The 16,366-nt window shown below is 50.4% G+C and overlaps 1 protein-coding gene across 3 annotated transcripts in view; it reads right to left on the reverse strand.

Moving 5' to 3' along the window:
- NR3C1 (nuclear receptor subfamily 3 group C member 1) overlaps positions 1–14,673 on the reverse strand; it is a 60,575-nt gene extending 45,902 nt beyond the window's left edge. The window contains exons 1-2 of one of the 3 annotated variants that reach the window (XM_002192952.7): positions 14,498–14,673; positions 11,570–12,758 (exon numbers count right to left, since the gene is read on the reverse strand). In XM_002192952.7, the coding sequence (XP_002192988.3) occupies positions 11,570–12,744 (1,175 nt within the window). In that variant the 5' untranslated portion in view covers positions 12,745–12,758; positions 14,498–14,673. Of the gene's footprint in view, positions 1–11,569; positions 12,759–13,512; positions 13,623–14,008; positions 14,219–14,497 lie in introns of those variants that run through there. The other 2 variants (XM_041718969.2, XM_072935401.1) reach the window with 2 other exon arrangements.
- Between the last annotated feature and the right edge of the window lie 1,693 nt (positions 14,674–16,366).

The following is a 16,366-nucleotide window of genomic DNA, read 5'->3' on the forward strand; positions in this document are numbered from 1 at the left end:
CACCCCAAAAGGCAGCTCCTGCCTGCAGCCCCATTGCTGACCTTGCAAACCCCCCACATTTAATGCACCTTCACAACCAGGAGTCTGAGCACCACAGCACGTTGTTAACACAGCAACAACAAATATAATCACTGGGAAAGAATGATTAGAGAGAGGAGAGCACCGAGTTCTATCCTTGGCAGCTGGAAAATAAAATAAACTAAACTACTGGGATGGCTAGAACATGGTCAAGTTCTCATTTTTCTTGAACAACTAATGTTCTTTCTTGCTTTGTTTGTAGAAAATACTTCAAAATATTACATTTCAGTTACAAAATTGTATTAATTCTATTAAATTGATATTCATTCTATTCACTACAACCCCCCTGCAGTTAAACTAGCGAAAAAAATTGATTTTTGCCAATCAATCTGCTTTTGGTGACACACCCATGGCAGCAGCACAGGAGTGAAAGAACATTCCTCAGTGCTGGTACAGCAATCCAAAGCGTGTGGGGACGACAGATACAGCCAGGGAAACTACTGATGGTAATATGCATGACAGAGTAACCCATCTTTATAACAGAAGATTTTAATTTCCTAGATGTCTCTGGAACGATGAGTACAGCATGGAAGAAGTGAAGGATGGCTTTCAAGCCCTTAGGAATTTCCCCTCAGCAGCATCTGGCAGAGCTTGTTTTCTACAATCACCTTGATTTATTTGAAATTTTAAAGACACAATGAAGTATGGAATTTAACACATGGGGTGGGGGGAATACACAAACATGTGAATCCCAGTATCAGAAACGAGGAAAGGAAAGAAGTGCTGTGCAGGAAGACATCACTGCACCCACCCTGGCTTTGCCACTGCCCCCCTCCATTCTGGCTGCTTACCTGGTGGAATTTGGGAACAATCTCTCAAGCCCTGGAGCCAAACCCCTCCAGAGCAGCGCTCTGGTGCCAGTCAGGAGCTCCTGGAGCCCTGTCAGGAGCGGGCAGCGGGGAAGGGGCAGTGCTGGGATGGGAGCACAGCCACAGCTGCCCCTCCATCCCTCCTGCTGCCAAACACCCTCACAGCGAGCTGAGGGCGTCCCAGGAGGATCAGTGAGAGCCCAGAGCCCTTCCCGAGCCCCCACTGCCAGCTCCCAGCTCCGTCCTGTGCAAGCAGGGCAGGGACAGCATTCCCAAGGCTGCCAGCCTTGCATTCCAGCTGCAGCTCCCTCTCTGCTCGGCACCCAGCACCCAGCACAGCTCAGATCAGCTAACCTAGACACCTCAGGGTGCGCTCCCTGCCCAGCCCCGTGCTGACCCCTCAGCCTCTGCATCACCCCCAGACCTGCCCCGCGGCCCAGCTCTCCAACCCACAAAAATCTGCTCTTCCAGCTCCAGCACCGCCTGGGGGTTCTTGGGTTCTTGCTTTTGAAATGGCCTCTGGCAAGGAATCGTGTCCAAGCCTTGAAGGAAGGAGACAAAGCGATTCCAATCTGTTGGATTGGAAGTCCAATCTGGACTTCCAGCTCACGCACAGGCTCAGAGAAGCCCAGGGCACTGGCTGAGGGGATGTTTTCCTTCCTCCAGGAGCAAGGACAGCTCTTTCGCAAGAGCCTCCACGTGCTCAGTGACCTTACAGGTTTACAGCCTCCCCCTCTGCCAAGGGCCAGAGCTGGGCTCCCAACCCACTGCCCAGGTCCTGGGACACTGCAGGTACTCCAGGAGCCCCATCACGGTGCTGGTCCACTGCAGACATCTTGGAGAGCTGGCAGCTCCTCCAGGTCTGCTGGGCAAAGCCACTCAGCCCAGGGCATGGCTGGCTCTGCACTGACCAGGCCGTGTGCCAGCAGCCCCCTGGGCTCGGGCCATCCCTTCCCACCCACCTCCCACCCTGCCTGGCCTTGCAGAGCCACCTGCCCGGTAAAAATAGGATGGTCCGCATGTTCTTGATAAAATCTGGAATTACAAGTTTTGCTGTTTCCATGAATTTTAGGGCTTCCCTTGTTACCCCTGTTTCACTGTGAAATTAGGACAGCTTTAAGATGTCCACGCTGCGAAACGTCGCAAGCAGGAAGCCAGTGCTGGTAGCACTTATGAATACTTGGAAAGATTCAGAGAGCTGAATGCTGCATTTCCTTTAAAGCTCTTCCTCGGTTCCGAGGCTGGGGTCAGCCAGGAATAGAAACCCAGTCACTTCCTCCTCCCCACTGCTATGCCGTGCGACTCAGCCAGCTTTGATCTGCAACACGGAACAAGCTCCGCCACTAAAATAAGTGGACTTGGAAACCTCCAGATTGTTATTTAATAAAATATCACATCTCTCAACCTTTAACGTGTTAAAAGAGTCTTTAAAGATTTATCTTTAAAGTGATAAAATAAGTCCAAGCTCATTTGTCAAACCAGTTGCTCTGGTTGGAAAGTAGCTGTCAAGTATCTGGATGACTCAGGATGTTGTCGTGCAGGCATCCTAATATTAACTGCTCCCTTCAATAAGAGCTGAAAAAGGAATGCTCTGCTACTCATAATACAGAATTCCAAGCTCTCAGGTTCTTACAACACTTACATTTTAGATGAGGGAGTTTCAGCACTAGATTTTTTATCAAATCATGCACAGAACTTGCAAATCACCTGGCACTGCATGAGAACAGACTTGTCTTCTCCAGCTAGGGAAACCAAGTCAGCACAGAACTTGTTAGATGGGTTTTGTTGAAAAAGAAGGTGTCAGAGAAGCTTCCTTTCCAGACCAGAAAATGGCAGATGTGCGGGGCTTAGCAGAAACACGTGTCCAGGAAGGGCAGAATTTGTAAAGCGAGGTGAAAATGAAACCCAGGGAACCCACACCAGAGCAGGACTCGGACCCTACACCGGAGAAATTCCCCCACAGGCAGGGTGGCCAAGGGACCTCCCAAAAGCCTGGGCTGGGCTAGGACAAAGTAGGTCAGAGAAAAAGCCTTTGCTGAAATATGGATTAAAGAGCCTATCTGTGATCCAGGATCACGGCTACACTTCGTGCTGCTCCAAATGAGAGCAGAAATTTAACCTTCAATTTTCTTTTAAACCTGCAGCTTATCAGGGTTGTTTGGTCAAAGTAAATAACCCCAAAAGCATTACACGTCTTCCTCTTCCCCCAAATGGGATTACATCATTTTTTAATCAAAAGGCAAAGATGGAAGATCGTTCCCTACAAACGAATTTTAATTCATGCCTGGAAATCCCAGTGAGGTACTGAAAACAACCCGGACGTGGCACTCAGTGCTCTGGGCTGGCGACAAGGGGGGATTGGGCATAGCTTGGACTCGAGGGTCCAGGAGGGCTTTTCCAACCAAAATGATTCTGTTTGGAAATGATTTTTTAATAAAAGCCAGGTCTGGGGAACCCCAAATGCCATCACTGTGTCAGTGCCAATCCTTACCAACAGTAGGACAACCCCCACTATGCTATTGTTCCAATAAACAGGTGATAAACATGTATTACCTTACTAAAATTACGGTGTGAAATGAAATTAAATTCCATATCTCTTCAGCATCCAAAAACTATTCTGCATACGAAGTTTAAGATTTCTAATTGTTAAAGCTGTTTTAAAGGTCAGTTTTCAGATACAACTGTTTTTCTCATATTGGCTTATGTTTTAATCTAGTCCACATTTTAAGAGAACCAAGATGCAGAGTCCTTTATAAAAAAAGTCTAATTATACCTACATCACCTTCATATGGGGACAGCACAATTGATTTGGGAAAAATTCATACAGAACATAAGATTAACAGAAATTAACAGGCAAAATAAACCATCAAAGGCCCTGGTAGCAAAAGTAACCCACAGAAAAAAAACACAAGAGAGAAAACAACAGCCGGGTAGTAGGAAACTGCAATCGACATGCAAACTGAAATCCACATGAAACTATCAAGTCTGCCAGTTCTTTTCTTTATTTAGTTTTGGTTTTTGTTTTTGAAGTTAACAAGCCTGAACTGCATTCTTGCACAACAAATCCACACATGTGCATGCAGAACGTGCACGTTTTCAGCATGGATTAATTCAAAACCTTGCTGATGGCTTTAGGAAGTTATTGCTTCAGAAAGGTAACAGAAACTCTTAGGGGAGGGGAAAAACCAAGCCAGAGGAAAAGGTATATGGGTACACAGCAATGGGCAGCGTGCCTGCGGATAGGTGTGCTCGTTTAAAATACACCATTCTGAACTCACAGCATCTGACCAGCCAAAAAGCGACTGAAATCCCAAATAAAATGTTCCCACTGCCAGCTGGGAAGGAGCAGATCCAGGGAAGCCCTCCCCTGTCATACCCAACTCACACAGCTGGGAAGGAGCTGTGCAATGCCTGCAGGACTCTCAGCTAAGAAAAAACCCAGGAAGCACCATGAGAGAAACACAGTAAATGAGAACACAACGAGCAGACCCACCAGCTTCCACTACTGCTGCTACTTCTCCTCTTTCGGAAGCTGTGGTGCTTCAGAAAGCTTGGAAAAGTCACGAGTTAACCCCATTTTCACTTTGTAAAAATGTCACCGAATTTCTAACCCCAGATCTGCTATTTTCACATCCCTCTCACCAGTGAACACAGCCAGGCTGCTGCATACTCGTCACCAGCCTTGCAGCCCCTCTTCTCCAGGAGAACTGCCAGCAGGAACAGGGATTCAAGGGATTCCAACATTCAGGGACAGGAACACACACCAAAAACCCCCAAATCACCCCTGCCTGCAAAGCTTCTAGTAAGAAAAGACTGAAGTCCCTGCTGCACCCAGAAGTGCACCACAAGGGATCTTCTGGGCAAGGACAATGACAGGACCTTTTCCAGGTTTCTTGGAAAAAAGAAAACCAAGCCAGGGAGCTATGAAATCACTTCCATTATTTGCTTCTAGAATAGATGACAGACTTCAGTGATACTTTATGATTTGCTCCTCCTTGACTCTACAGCACATTTCTGAGTTTCTCAAGTAGTGTTTTCAGGCAAACTACTCATTTGTGCCCTCATTTCCTTATAAAAAGTCCCATCCTGAGCAATACTTGCTAACTTTAAACTCAGCTACACAAATACAAGCAATGGGAAAAAAGAAGTATCTGAATAAAGCAACAAGAGTAAATGGCACCCTGCTGCTCACAAGTTTCATATTAAATCTTGTGTGACCGTGGTGCAGAAATTTGATGATCTCCAGCTGCTTTCTGACACACACTAACTGTACAAACACATTACAAATAGTAGGAAGAATGTATTACTGTAAAATCCAATATGAAACTAGTTTTCTTTACTAAATTACAGTAGCAGTGAACTGAATTTAAGAAAGACATGATCATTATTTTAGAATTCCTTCCCCAACAGTACTTTTGCATTTCCAACGTCACAAAAACCAAGATATTTGGTCAAAAAGGGGAAGTTGTGTACGATATTGCATCCCCACAGCAAAGTATCGGCAGTCTGTGGGATATTAATTTCCAAAATGCATCAGGATTGTAATTTTCTAGGAAGATTTAGCATAGGCTGGGAGCTCCACAGGTGGAGCTGGAACCTGGAGGTTTAATGGTGACCCACTGGCACTGGCTGGATTAAAGAGGCAGGGCTGGTACAGAAACATTCTCCACACACGATGTCAAGACAACTTCTGAAGAGCACAATTTCCTCCAGAAATCCACACAATTGTGGTGATTATTGATTTAAGGCACCAGGATTACAGAACTCTACATGATATCCTGGGTAGGTAACAGCACGTCCTGGAGTCCAAACTCGCCTTTCACACAGGAGCAGTGAGAAAACCCGACCTCATCTCCATCCCCTGCATTCCACAGCAGCTCCCCGAGCCAGAGGAGCTGCAGCTGCTCCTCCTGCTCCTGCCAGGCACCTCTGGGACACGGAGGTGACCCACGGCAGAGGGAGGAAAATCCTCTGCCAGGGCGCTCCGTGGTTCCACTTCACACGGCTTGAGCACAGGGAGACAAGTGCTCCACGCAGGGATGGGATCCCAGCAGGAAACATCATGGCACAGCTTCGCGGGAGCTGAGTCAGGCCAGGATGTGGGAGGCACAGGCACAACAGCTTCTTTGGAGTGAAGGGGAGGTAAGGAGGAAAACCCCCAGGAGAGGCACAGTAATTGTGCTGGACTGTCCTCCCAGCCCAGCCCTGCACTGCTGGGGACAGAGTCACTCACACCCCAGTAAGGACCCGGGTGCTGGACTGGTTATACACGGGGACAGCCCACACTGCTGCTTCTCCTGCCCACGGGCAGCAGGAGCTGCATGGCCAGAGCCTTCCAGCTGCCCCCTTGGGGTACCAAGTGCTCCAGCCCAGGGATGGAGCTCGCTCCGTGCAGGTGATCCCTGCTGATGTCCCTCTGCAGATGACCAGCGATGCCACAGCCAAAACCGGCCACACCCTCACAAAGAAACCATCGGCTGTGTGTTTTGGTTTTTTCCCACAGATAGCCCAAAAGAGCTGCTCTGGAGTCAGAGCCAAGACAATGAGATGAAATTATTCTTTTTTTGCATGTGTCATCTGTTCCAGCTGTACTGGTTCACTCCTGTCCCAGGGGGACGGGGCCATCCACTGACAGCATCTGACCAGTATTTCCAGAAGCCAGCACTGAGAACAGGATTAACTCCTGCTCTGCCAGGGCTTCAGCAAAGGCTGTGTTACAGAAGGGCATCAGTGGATCTCACACCATGGTGGCTGCTGCAAATGGTTATCAATGGATCTCGCACTAGAGTGAATCAGCCGGAAAACCCCTGGGATGAGAACAATCATCTGTACACGCAACAGTGCCACACACTAATTCTTCAGTAAATAAGATTAAAATCTCTGTATACTTGAGACTCTGGGAGACAAAGGCTGAGAAACCAAAGAGAGCTTAACCCAAACTCCCAGGGTCTGGTGCGGGGCACTCAGCACATCCAAGTGCTCTGCCCAGAAACCACCTTCACACACACTTCTGGGCTCCTGAGTTCCAAGCTGATCACTTTACAAAGGCATTTCCAAGTTCATTGCTCTACACAGAGGTGACACTCAGTTATTTTAACAGCACAAACCCAAGGTAATTGTAACTACAGCTCTACAAAGCTTTTCCCATTGCTCGTAACTTGGACTGAAAAAAGGATTTTATTGGGATGCCGTGGGGACTGTTTGCAGAATGCACACACAGCAGCACCTCGGGGTGGGACAGCAGCTCAGGCTGGCTCCAGCTACTCCAAAAATAAATGCTAGTCCAAAGAGGACTTGGGAACCTTTTGAAGTGCAGAAATAATTCCAGTTTGCAGTTACATATACACGCAGACTATGCACCACTTGTTCATTTCCAGAATGAGCAGCAATAATCAAAGGAAGAAGGGAAATTTGCTTCTCCCAAGATAAACTGCTCCCACTGTAAAAGTAATCTTTAGCATGATAAATATACAATGTAGGAGTTGGATAATTCCTGTATTTCACAATTCTGGGAAGACTCGTGAGCAGGACTCATTCAACCACAGCTTTGCCTTCACTGGCAGCAGGAGAGTACAAGGGGTTTAACCATGGAGATAAATTTAAAAATATTGTACAGACAACAAAAATAAGGTTGCTTTATAACCAGAATTAAGTTTAAAATAGAGATCGTTGTTAGGAGAAATAAATTTGCAGAAGTTAACCATTTGGACTGGACTTCCAGCAACCTCCTTGGCTACGAACTCAATGGAAGGATCAGCCAAAACTGGGAAAAGTGGATTACATCTTGCATGACCTCTCATTTATCCAGTTACCTTTTCACAGCACCTCAGAGCACATTCTGCAGGACATTCCTGATTCATCCCTTTCTGCCAAAACAATTGGATTTTTGGCCATGCACCTCCAGAGTCCAGCCCTGAATACAGCATGGAGCTGACAAATGACAACACAGACGAGTGGAAGCCCGAGCACCCCGAACACCAGGGCTGGGTTTTATATCAAACCAGAATGATGAAAAAAGCCTGATTGTGGATGTCCCACACATTACACCCTGCTGAGTCAGGCAGCACTGAAAGCACTGCATCCAGCCCTGCATCCAGCCCTGCATCCAGCCCTGCCAAGCCACCGGCCTTGGCCCGCAGCCGAGGGAAACAAATCGGCAAGACAAACGGACAACTGACCTTTACCACTGCTGGCAAACAATCCCTCTCTTCCCCTTCCTTCCCACAGCACCTGAGCCCAAGAAGAATCCCAGCTGCAGAGGCAAGACTGGAAGGGCAGAAGGGTAATTTTGGAAGCAAGGCTTTGGACTGGGACCGACCAGCGAAACTCTTCCTCCTTCCAGACTCTCCTCCTCTTTAATGGCTTCTCTCAGCTCTTGCCCTTTCTTAAACTTCCTTAATGATCCTTATCCCCCACAAGCTTAAGTACTAGGAATGATTTCAACTGTAATAAGAGAAGCCATAACACTGCCAGTGGGGCCCTGCTTCTGTGAATTCTGGCTGTGGGAGCAAACCCTGCATTGCTGGGCTGGTTCTCGGCATCCTTCACTCCCTCCACAACAAGCCACATCTCCAGGAAGTCAGAGCAACAGGAGCTGAGCGAAGGATTTAATGTATATACCATGCAAAGGCCCCACGAGTGCGCTGCTAAAAGCCTTTCCTTGAAACAGGACGGTTTTCCCTGGGTTTGTGGAATAAATCACAGCAGCATCCCATCGGAGACGGACGCCAGCAAACCCTCCAGCCCTTCAGTGAAGCACTGCAGCGCCATGTGCTCCTCTTCCAGCTGCTGTCTCACTGCCACTGAGGAAATCTAAGGTAAAATGAATGTCAGACTACTTTTTCCTCCCTTTCATTCTGTCCTTCTTCACGGACTGCACTCGCTCAGAGACCCCGAGCGATCCCAAAGCTGCCCTGAGGCTCCCGCTGCTCAGATCTGGAGTCTGAGGAGCTGCAGCTCAGGGCTGGCTCCTCCACAGACAGCAGCTTATTGATTATTGCCAATTCATTCCCATTCATCAAATTCCTGAAGTTTGCATTCTGCTTGTTAACTTCTGGATCCCTCCTGCAGTTCGCTGCTAATTGATTGGTTTTCTTGGGCCTGATTATCACTTCTCTCATTAAAGCCAGCGTGCTGGGCTACCTGGAGGAGCAAAAGCACTCACAAACGGCATGACATCAATTCCAGCCTGAGTGGATAGAAAGGGACATTCCCGGTTTCCCATTTAACAGGCAGATTAAATACAACCTGAACACCAGGGCTGAACTGCAGCTTTTCTTCCCCTATGTTCAGTCTACAATTAATATGTTATTAGTAGACAAATAATTCTACAAACACCAAAAAGTATTTCCTCCTGGAAACTGAAGCTTCTCAAAATCCCAGCCTCTACCTCTCACATTTAGTACCTAAAAATACCAGACCACGGGAACCTGGCAAGAGAGTCCTTCCTTTGTTTCTAAAACAAATGCCAATTTTGTTAAGTCTTCTGCAAGAAAAACAAACAAATCCACAATACATCACCTTAAACTAACCCAGTTTAGACCAAATGTTTCTGGCAAGGTTCAAGAAGAAATAAAACTCCTGCTTCAAACCCAGGGTTCATTAATACCTCAAACACTGTAAAAGGAAGACGGACTTGCCTGAATGTTATAGAATAAAAATAATAAAGCAAACCCAAACAATGCCGTTTTTAGAAAAGGACTTTGTAGCTGAAGTGTATAAAAATCCTTGGAAAGCAAGAACAGCTTCCACAAAGTTGTGAATAATGCATTTTTATGCAAAGCTTTACGACGAGCCACCTCGAAATTCTTTACACATTCCATAAAGAAAAAAAAAAAAATCCATTATCTTACAGCAAAAAGGAAGCAATAAAGTGTAAGATGACCTTGCAGGAAGCAAGAACGTCACTGCTGAAGCCCTGGCGTGGATAACCCTGGGCAGTGGAGGAGGCAGCGGTGCCGGGATGCTCCGGGACGGACCCGGCGCTGTCCTGGGCACTGCCAGCCCTGCCCCAACTGCTCCAGACAGCCCAAACCATCTCCCCCTGCCTGCCCCTTCCCTCCAGGAGCAGCTCTGCCACGTTCACAGCCCAGAGGAGCTCCCATCCCTCTGGGATCACACACAGGACACGCCGCCGGTGTCTGAGCTCCCCAGGGCTGGGCACATATCTCCTGCTGCCCACCCCAACACAGCTCTGCCGACCTATTCCTCCTCGAATTACCCTCAAAATGACACTGGCATTACCTCGGGGCAATCTGCTTATTTAAACTGTCCCTGAAAGCCTCCTCCGCAGTGCAGAAACATTTCTTGCTTTGACACAAAGTTCATGATTATTATTGAAGATACAGTGAGAAGAGAGGAAATAAACTCCCAAAAAAGCCCCCACAAAACAAACTGAACACAACACAGAACTGGACTAATCATGCAAAAGGTGAGCACAAAGCATTTCTAGTCTGTCGAAATAAATGGCGAGACACGCTCAGTATTCACCTATCAAGGTGGAGTCTAGCTACAGATTCCGATTTCTTTTCTGGATCTCTTACATTACAAATTGCTTTAAACACTTCAAAGAGAAAAACCCAACATTTACAACAGAAATCAAAATCTATGAAAGACATTGAGAATGAAAGCAAGCTAAAAGTTGTCTAACTGAAACAAAGAAGGAATCCTCGCACACTTCATTCCAGCCATGGGAAAATGGAGCAAATATCGTGCAGGGAGAGCCCCGGGACTGGTGGGAACACCCTGGGGATCCAATTGTCAGCAGAGCAATAAAACCCAGAATGCTAAACCAGATTAAAAGCCTACAAATGCCGGGTTTCTGTACAGGCACTTGCAGGGCCATTTTCTAAGAGAACCACAAATCCTCCTCTGCCCCAGAGCTGTCCCAGCCATGCTGCTCCTCCAGCAGCGCTCCCCTGCAGCAGCTGCACCTCTGCATTACCCCTGCAACAGCTGCACCTCTGCGTTACTCCAGGAAACACAACCACCAAGGCACTGGCCACAGGTAGGAACCAGCCACCCACACCCCTCCTGCCGTTCTACTTGGAGTTAAATTCCAGGTATGTTTAAGCCTGACTGCAAATACTCTTATCTCTTTACAGGCAGTTATTGAACAAGCTGCTGAGTATTTCCCACTCGGAATCTTCTTGTCCATGTAAGGTAAATGCGATACCGAGCACAGCGAAAACTTGAGTTCAGCTTAAATGTAATTCTAGAAATTTACCCAGCAACCAAGTTATTTTTGTGCATAACATTTTAAGTAATGCTAGGAAGGAAAAAAAAGCCCACAGTGATTGATCCTCTAACCCCTGGAAACGAAGGAGCTTTTGTATACATTTAAATACTTCCTTCCATACTGCCTGTGTATGGATCCTGCTACCACATACTCCATTTTTTTCTCTAGGTTGTATCTTGGAAGTTTTATTTTTAATTATTTACTTTTTAGAGCATGCCAACTCCCCTCCAGTTTTCTTCCCTTTAATACCAATAATCGAGTAGTTGCTTAAAGCTGATGTTGTACTGTGGGATAAACACTCCCCAGTGATGTCTGATCAGCCACACATACCAAACAGAAAAGGGAAAAAAAAAAGGAAAAAAAGCCCGAGCAACAAACCAGCATGCATGGAGTTATGCTAAACACACTTGTAGCGTTTTAATAAAGAGCAACACAAACGAATCACCTTGAATAGCCATTAGAGAAAGCAGGTCTGCCAGAGAGGTTGAGCGTTCCCAGCGGAGCCAATGCCTCGTCCCCCGATCCCTGGCACCTATTCCAATTTTCTGACCCGGCAGGAAGAGACGGAATGATATTAAAAATTGGTTTCTGATCCTGCTGCTGAGAGAGCGACGCAGTATTTAAATCATAGTGGTACATCTGTCCCCCAGAGGTGCTGACCCCGTGGATGGAGATGGCCGAGACTTTCGTACCCAGCAGGTTCGGCCCGGAGAAGCTGGCCTGGCAGTACAGCGGGCCCATGTTTTCCTGCTTGATGCCGGGAGTACACAGTTCAATGAAGTCTTCCTTTTCTGTTTTCACTTGAGGCATTGGCATTTTGGAACTGGGTAAAAGGTCACCACGGTCATTAATTTTAGGCTTAGTGTCAGATAAAAGAGGAGGCTTGCAGTCTTCGCCGAGACTTCCTTCCAGGAGAAAGGCGTCCTCCGCGGATATGGGGGAGAGCAAGCCGCCGTCATCGAGCAACGGGTCCAGCCGCCACGGGCTCCCGTTGGGCTCCTTGCCCGGCGACACCGGCGGCAATTCCAAATCCTGGAGGATATCCAGGGTGCTTTGGTCTTCAGAGAACAACTTCAAGTTGCCACCATTCGAGCCCACCTGGCTCTGGACTGCAGCTCCCGACTCCATGGGGACGCTGCGCCCGGCCATGCCTGGGAAATCCGGCTCCAGCGGCACCTCAGAAGACGCGGTTCCCTTCGCGTCCTCGGCCAGGCTCGAGGACTTGTTCAAGCTCGCAATACTTTCCTCCAGGAGCCTGAAGTCCGTTTCTCCAGAAGAGATGCCGATTTGGCCCTGGTGCGAAAATCCAAGGTCGTTTCCCATCACTTTCGCGTCTGTTTCACCCATGTACAGTCCCATCGAGAGCGACACTGCCTTGGAAAGGTCTGGCTGAGGCACACTGTTTCCTAATCCTTTTGGAAAGTCAGCCAAAGCAGGTTGCTGACTGGAATCTGACTGAGAAGATGCAGGGAGAGGAGATGTAGACACAGGGGCTTGGACAGTAGCTCCACCCCTGAAGGGTGGATGGAAGTCCATCACAATCCCTCCTTTGGTACTGATGAGTGCATTTTTCCTGGTTTCGTCTTGATCCAACGGGTTAAGCAGTTCTTTGGAATCCATTACTTTACCATTAACTATAAAAAGATGAGAAGCAGTCAAAGTCAGCACAGCAAACACACATTAACAATAGTTTTAAAACAAAAAGTCTAAATCCTTCGCCTGGCAAACCTGGCTCAGCTGCTGTGAGAGCGAAGGCACGGTACACCACGGCTCTGGGCTGACACGTGCCACGTCACTCAGACACACTGCACTTGTTTTCGAGGGCTTTTAGGTTTTGGTTTCTGTCTAATGAGGAGGAACTATGCATTTTTAAACTTTATTAAACCTGGATGAAGGAGTAATCTGCCTGCATACAACTCAGAATCAAGCTACAGCACGTGACATCTGCGCGCACACTCTCCAGCTCTGTCACCATCCCCGCAATAAGAAACTGTAAGAACTGGTAAAGGACCCAGTTCACAAATTTTGCCAGGTATATTTCCCTGGTATTTAACTGCACCTTGAGCAGGGAAAAGGACATTTGCCACCTCTCCCAGTAAGCCCTCCCCTCGCAGAGCAGGTCCGGAGCTCCCAGAGGCGGCACCGCCATGGTTTGGCATTCCCCAGGACCTGACCTCCCCACCACAAAACACAGCGTTTGTCACCTTTGCACGGCTTCAGTCTCGAAATGCAACCCACCCACTTCGCAGTAAACTCCGCATAATTCTTTAAATACATCTCAAATTTATAAATAAAATCTAGCTAAAAATATAGCAGGATTTTTATCAGCTTCCAGCACTCTACCCGTTCACGGCTACTCTCCAAACACACCCAACGCTGAAAACAAACCTCGTAAGTTTCAGATGTTTGTATTTGCTACATTTTTTTTTTCTCCAGCGGAGAGCATAAATATTTGGAGAAACACTGTAAATTCTTCGGCAAACTTCCGACACGGTGTCCGGCCTGCCCCGGGCAGCGCCCAGCCCGCGCTGCCGCAGTCCGGGGGGCACTGCCAGCCTGTCCCCTCCGGCGTGCCGGGCACGGCGGCACCGGCACAGCCCCGCGGCCGGGCTCCCCGCGCGGCTCCCCGCAGCCCCGGCCCCGCCGCTGCCTCTGGGTGCAAAGTTGAGGCTGCCAGCCACAAAAAGGCCCCACGTGTAAAACCTTAAGGTGGCCCGGGCGAGCTCGTCCCGGCGGAGCGGCGCAGCGCCGGCGGCGGGCGCGGGGTCCCGGCCGAGCGCAGCCCGCGGAGCCGCAGCCCGGCCCCGAGCGGCAGCGGGCACCCCAACTGCTTAAGGTGGACACCCAGCAGCGACCGGAAAAAATAGAGAAAACACAAGAATACCTCCAGCGCTGCCTTCTTCCTTTTTAACGCGAAGGGGAGGGAAAAGGTAGTTATTTTCATTTGACAATTCCCCCAACGCCCCAGAAAAAACAAGGCAGCGAATCATCCAGCGTAGGAAACGTGTCAGAAATCAGCTGCGAGAGTCTGCCCAAGGGCGGAAAGCGCTGCAAATACTTAAAACCGCCGGATTGCCATAAAATCGCCTTTGCAAAGTACAGTTTTCAGAGAAATGTGTCGGGACCTGTTGAGCCGTCTCCTGGCACACCCACTTCGGCAGAACCAGCCCCGCGCTCCCCGCCCGCGCCCCCCGCTCCCCCGGGACGCGGACAGCGGGGGCCCGGCCGGGGGTCCCCGCGCCCCGCCCCGGGCTCCTCCGGGGGCGGCCCGGCTCGGCTCCCCCCGCCCCGGCCATTCCTGCGGGGACCGCCGCACCCCTCGGCAAGTTCCCGGGGCGAAGCGCAGCCCCCGCGGGACCCCCGCCGCCCTTACCTCGTCCGGGGGAGGGCGCTGGGGCTCCTTCAGCCGCCCACGGCCATGGCGCCCCGGGCGGGGGCGGCACCGCTGGGGGGGTCAGCAGCCGCCCCTGGGGCCGCGGCAGCACCGCTCCCCCCGCTCCGCTGCTGCTGCTCCGGCTCTGCCGCTGCTCCTCCCGCGGGCCCCTGACCCGTCCCCGCCCGCCGCCGCGGCGCCCCCTCCGTTAATTAGCGCTAATTGCCCCCGCGGACCTCGCCCCCCCGCGCTCCCCGCCCCGCCGCTCCGCCGGGCAGCGCCGCGCTCGGCGGTTCTGCCCCCGCCACAAAATGGAGGACGGCGGCGGCCGCCTCCTCCCCTTCCCCTCCCTCCCTCCCTCCCTCCGCCTCCCCGACGTGGAGAGGGAGTGGAGGCCGCCGGCTCGGCGAGGGGCGGCCGCGGCCGGAGCTGCTCTGCGCCCCGCTCGCCTCGGGCCTGCCGTACCCAGCCCGGCCCCGGCCCCGCCGCCCGGCTCCGGGGGCAGCCCAGCCGAGGGGGAACGGTGCTACCTGTTGGCCGAGCCGGGAAAGTGCAGCGGGACGGGCAGGGCTGGGCAGGGACAGAATGGGCAGAGCGGGACGGAATGGGCAGAGCTGGGCAGGGCAGAGTGGGACGGAATGGGCAGAGCTGGGCAGGGCAGAGTGGACAGGGTTGGGCAGAGCGGGCAGAGTTGGGCCGGGCAGAGCAGACAGGGCTGGGCCAGAGTGGGCAGAGTTGGCCAGGGCTGGGCAGAGCAGGCAGGGCAGAGCCGGCAGAGTTGGGCAGCAGAGAGTGGACAGGGCTGGGCAGAGCATGCAGAGTTGGGCTGGGCAGAGCAGACAGGGCTGCGCAGAGCGGGCAGGGCAGAGCGGGCAGAGTTGGGCCAGGCAGAGCAGACAGCGCTGGGCAGAGCGGGCAGGGCAGAGCAGGTCGGGAGGAGATGCTTTCACTCGGCCCTGGCGAGGCACGGCTGGAGCCCGTGTCCAGCTCTGGGTTCTGCTCTGCCAGAGAGACAAGGAGCTACTGGAGAAGGTCCAGCGGAGGCCACGAAGATGTTGAGGGGTCTGGAGCATCTTTCTCACGGAGGAGGGACTGTGGGAGCTGGTCTGGGTTGGTCTGGGGAAGCTGGGAGGGATCCCATCAGTCCATGGAAACATCTCCAAGGGCTGGCAGAGATGGTGCCAGGCGCTGCTCAGTGCTGCCAGTGACAGGACAAGGAGCAATAAGCTCAAACACAACGAGTTCCACCTCAGCACAAAGAACTTCCTTCCCTGGAGGGTGGCAGGCCCTGGAACAGCTGTCCAGGGAGGGGCTGGAGTTTCCCTCTCTAGAGACATCCCAAACCCACCTGGACGCGTTCCTGTGTCACCTCCAAGTGACCCTGCCTTGGGAGAGGGTTGGACAAGATGATGAGATTTTACAGCACAATTATATGTCCTCTTGTTTTTTTAAGTTATAAGTTTTTTTCAGGCCATATTGACTTTTAGAAGCTGTTTTACTTTTAAAATACAAAACACATGCGCACAATGTTACATTAACATTATTTTTTTATCCCAGAAGTTATGAAAAATGGTTCTAAAAATTGTAGCTCTTCCACATTTTTGAAAGATGTGTTTAAAGCAGACCTCAGAACTGTCTTGTGGTGCATTTTGAATGATGCAATGGATTTACAGCTCTCAGGAAACGCGTCTTCCCATGTGAGGGAATTGGAATAGCAGAAGTTAGACTGTTCACAGAGGCTGTGAAACCTCTGGCACCACTGCAGGGCTGTTGCAGAGGTCCTGGTTGTTCAATAAAGGCAATGACGTCTCTCAAAGCATGAAATCCTAAAGTGCTGCTGGGACTACCCCTGGGAAATTTACTCTATTG

Source organism: Taeniopygia guttata, chromosome 13, assembly GCF_048771995.1.
Source record: "Taeniopygia guttata chromosome 13, bTaeGut7.mat, whole genome shotgun sequence".
In the NCBI taxonomy this organism is placed as follows: domain Eukaryota; kingdom Metazoa; phylum Chordata; class Aves; order Passeriformes; family Estrildidae; genus Taeniopygia; species Taeniopygia guttata.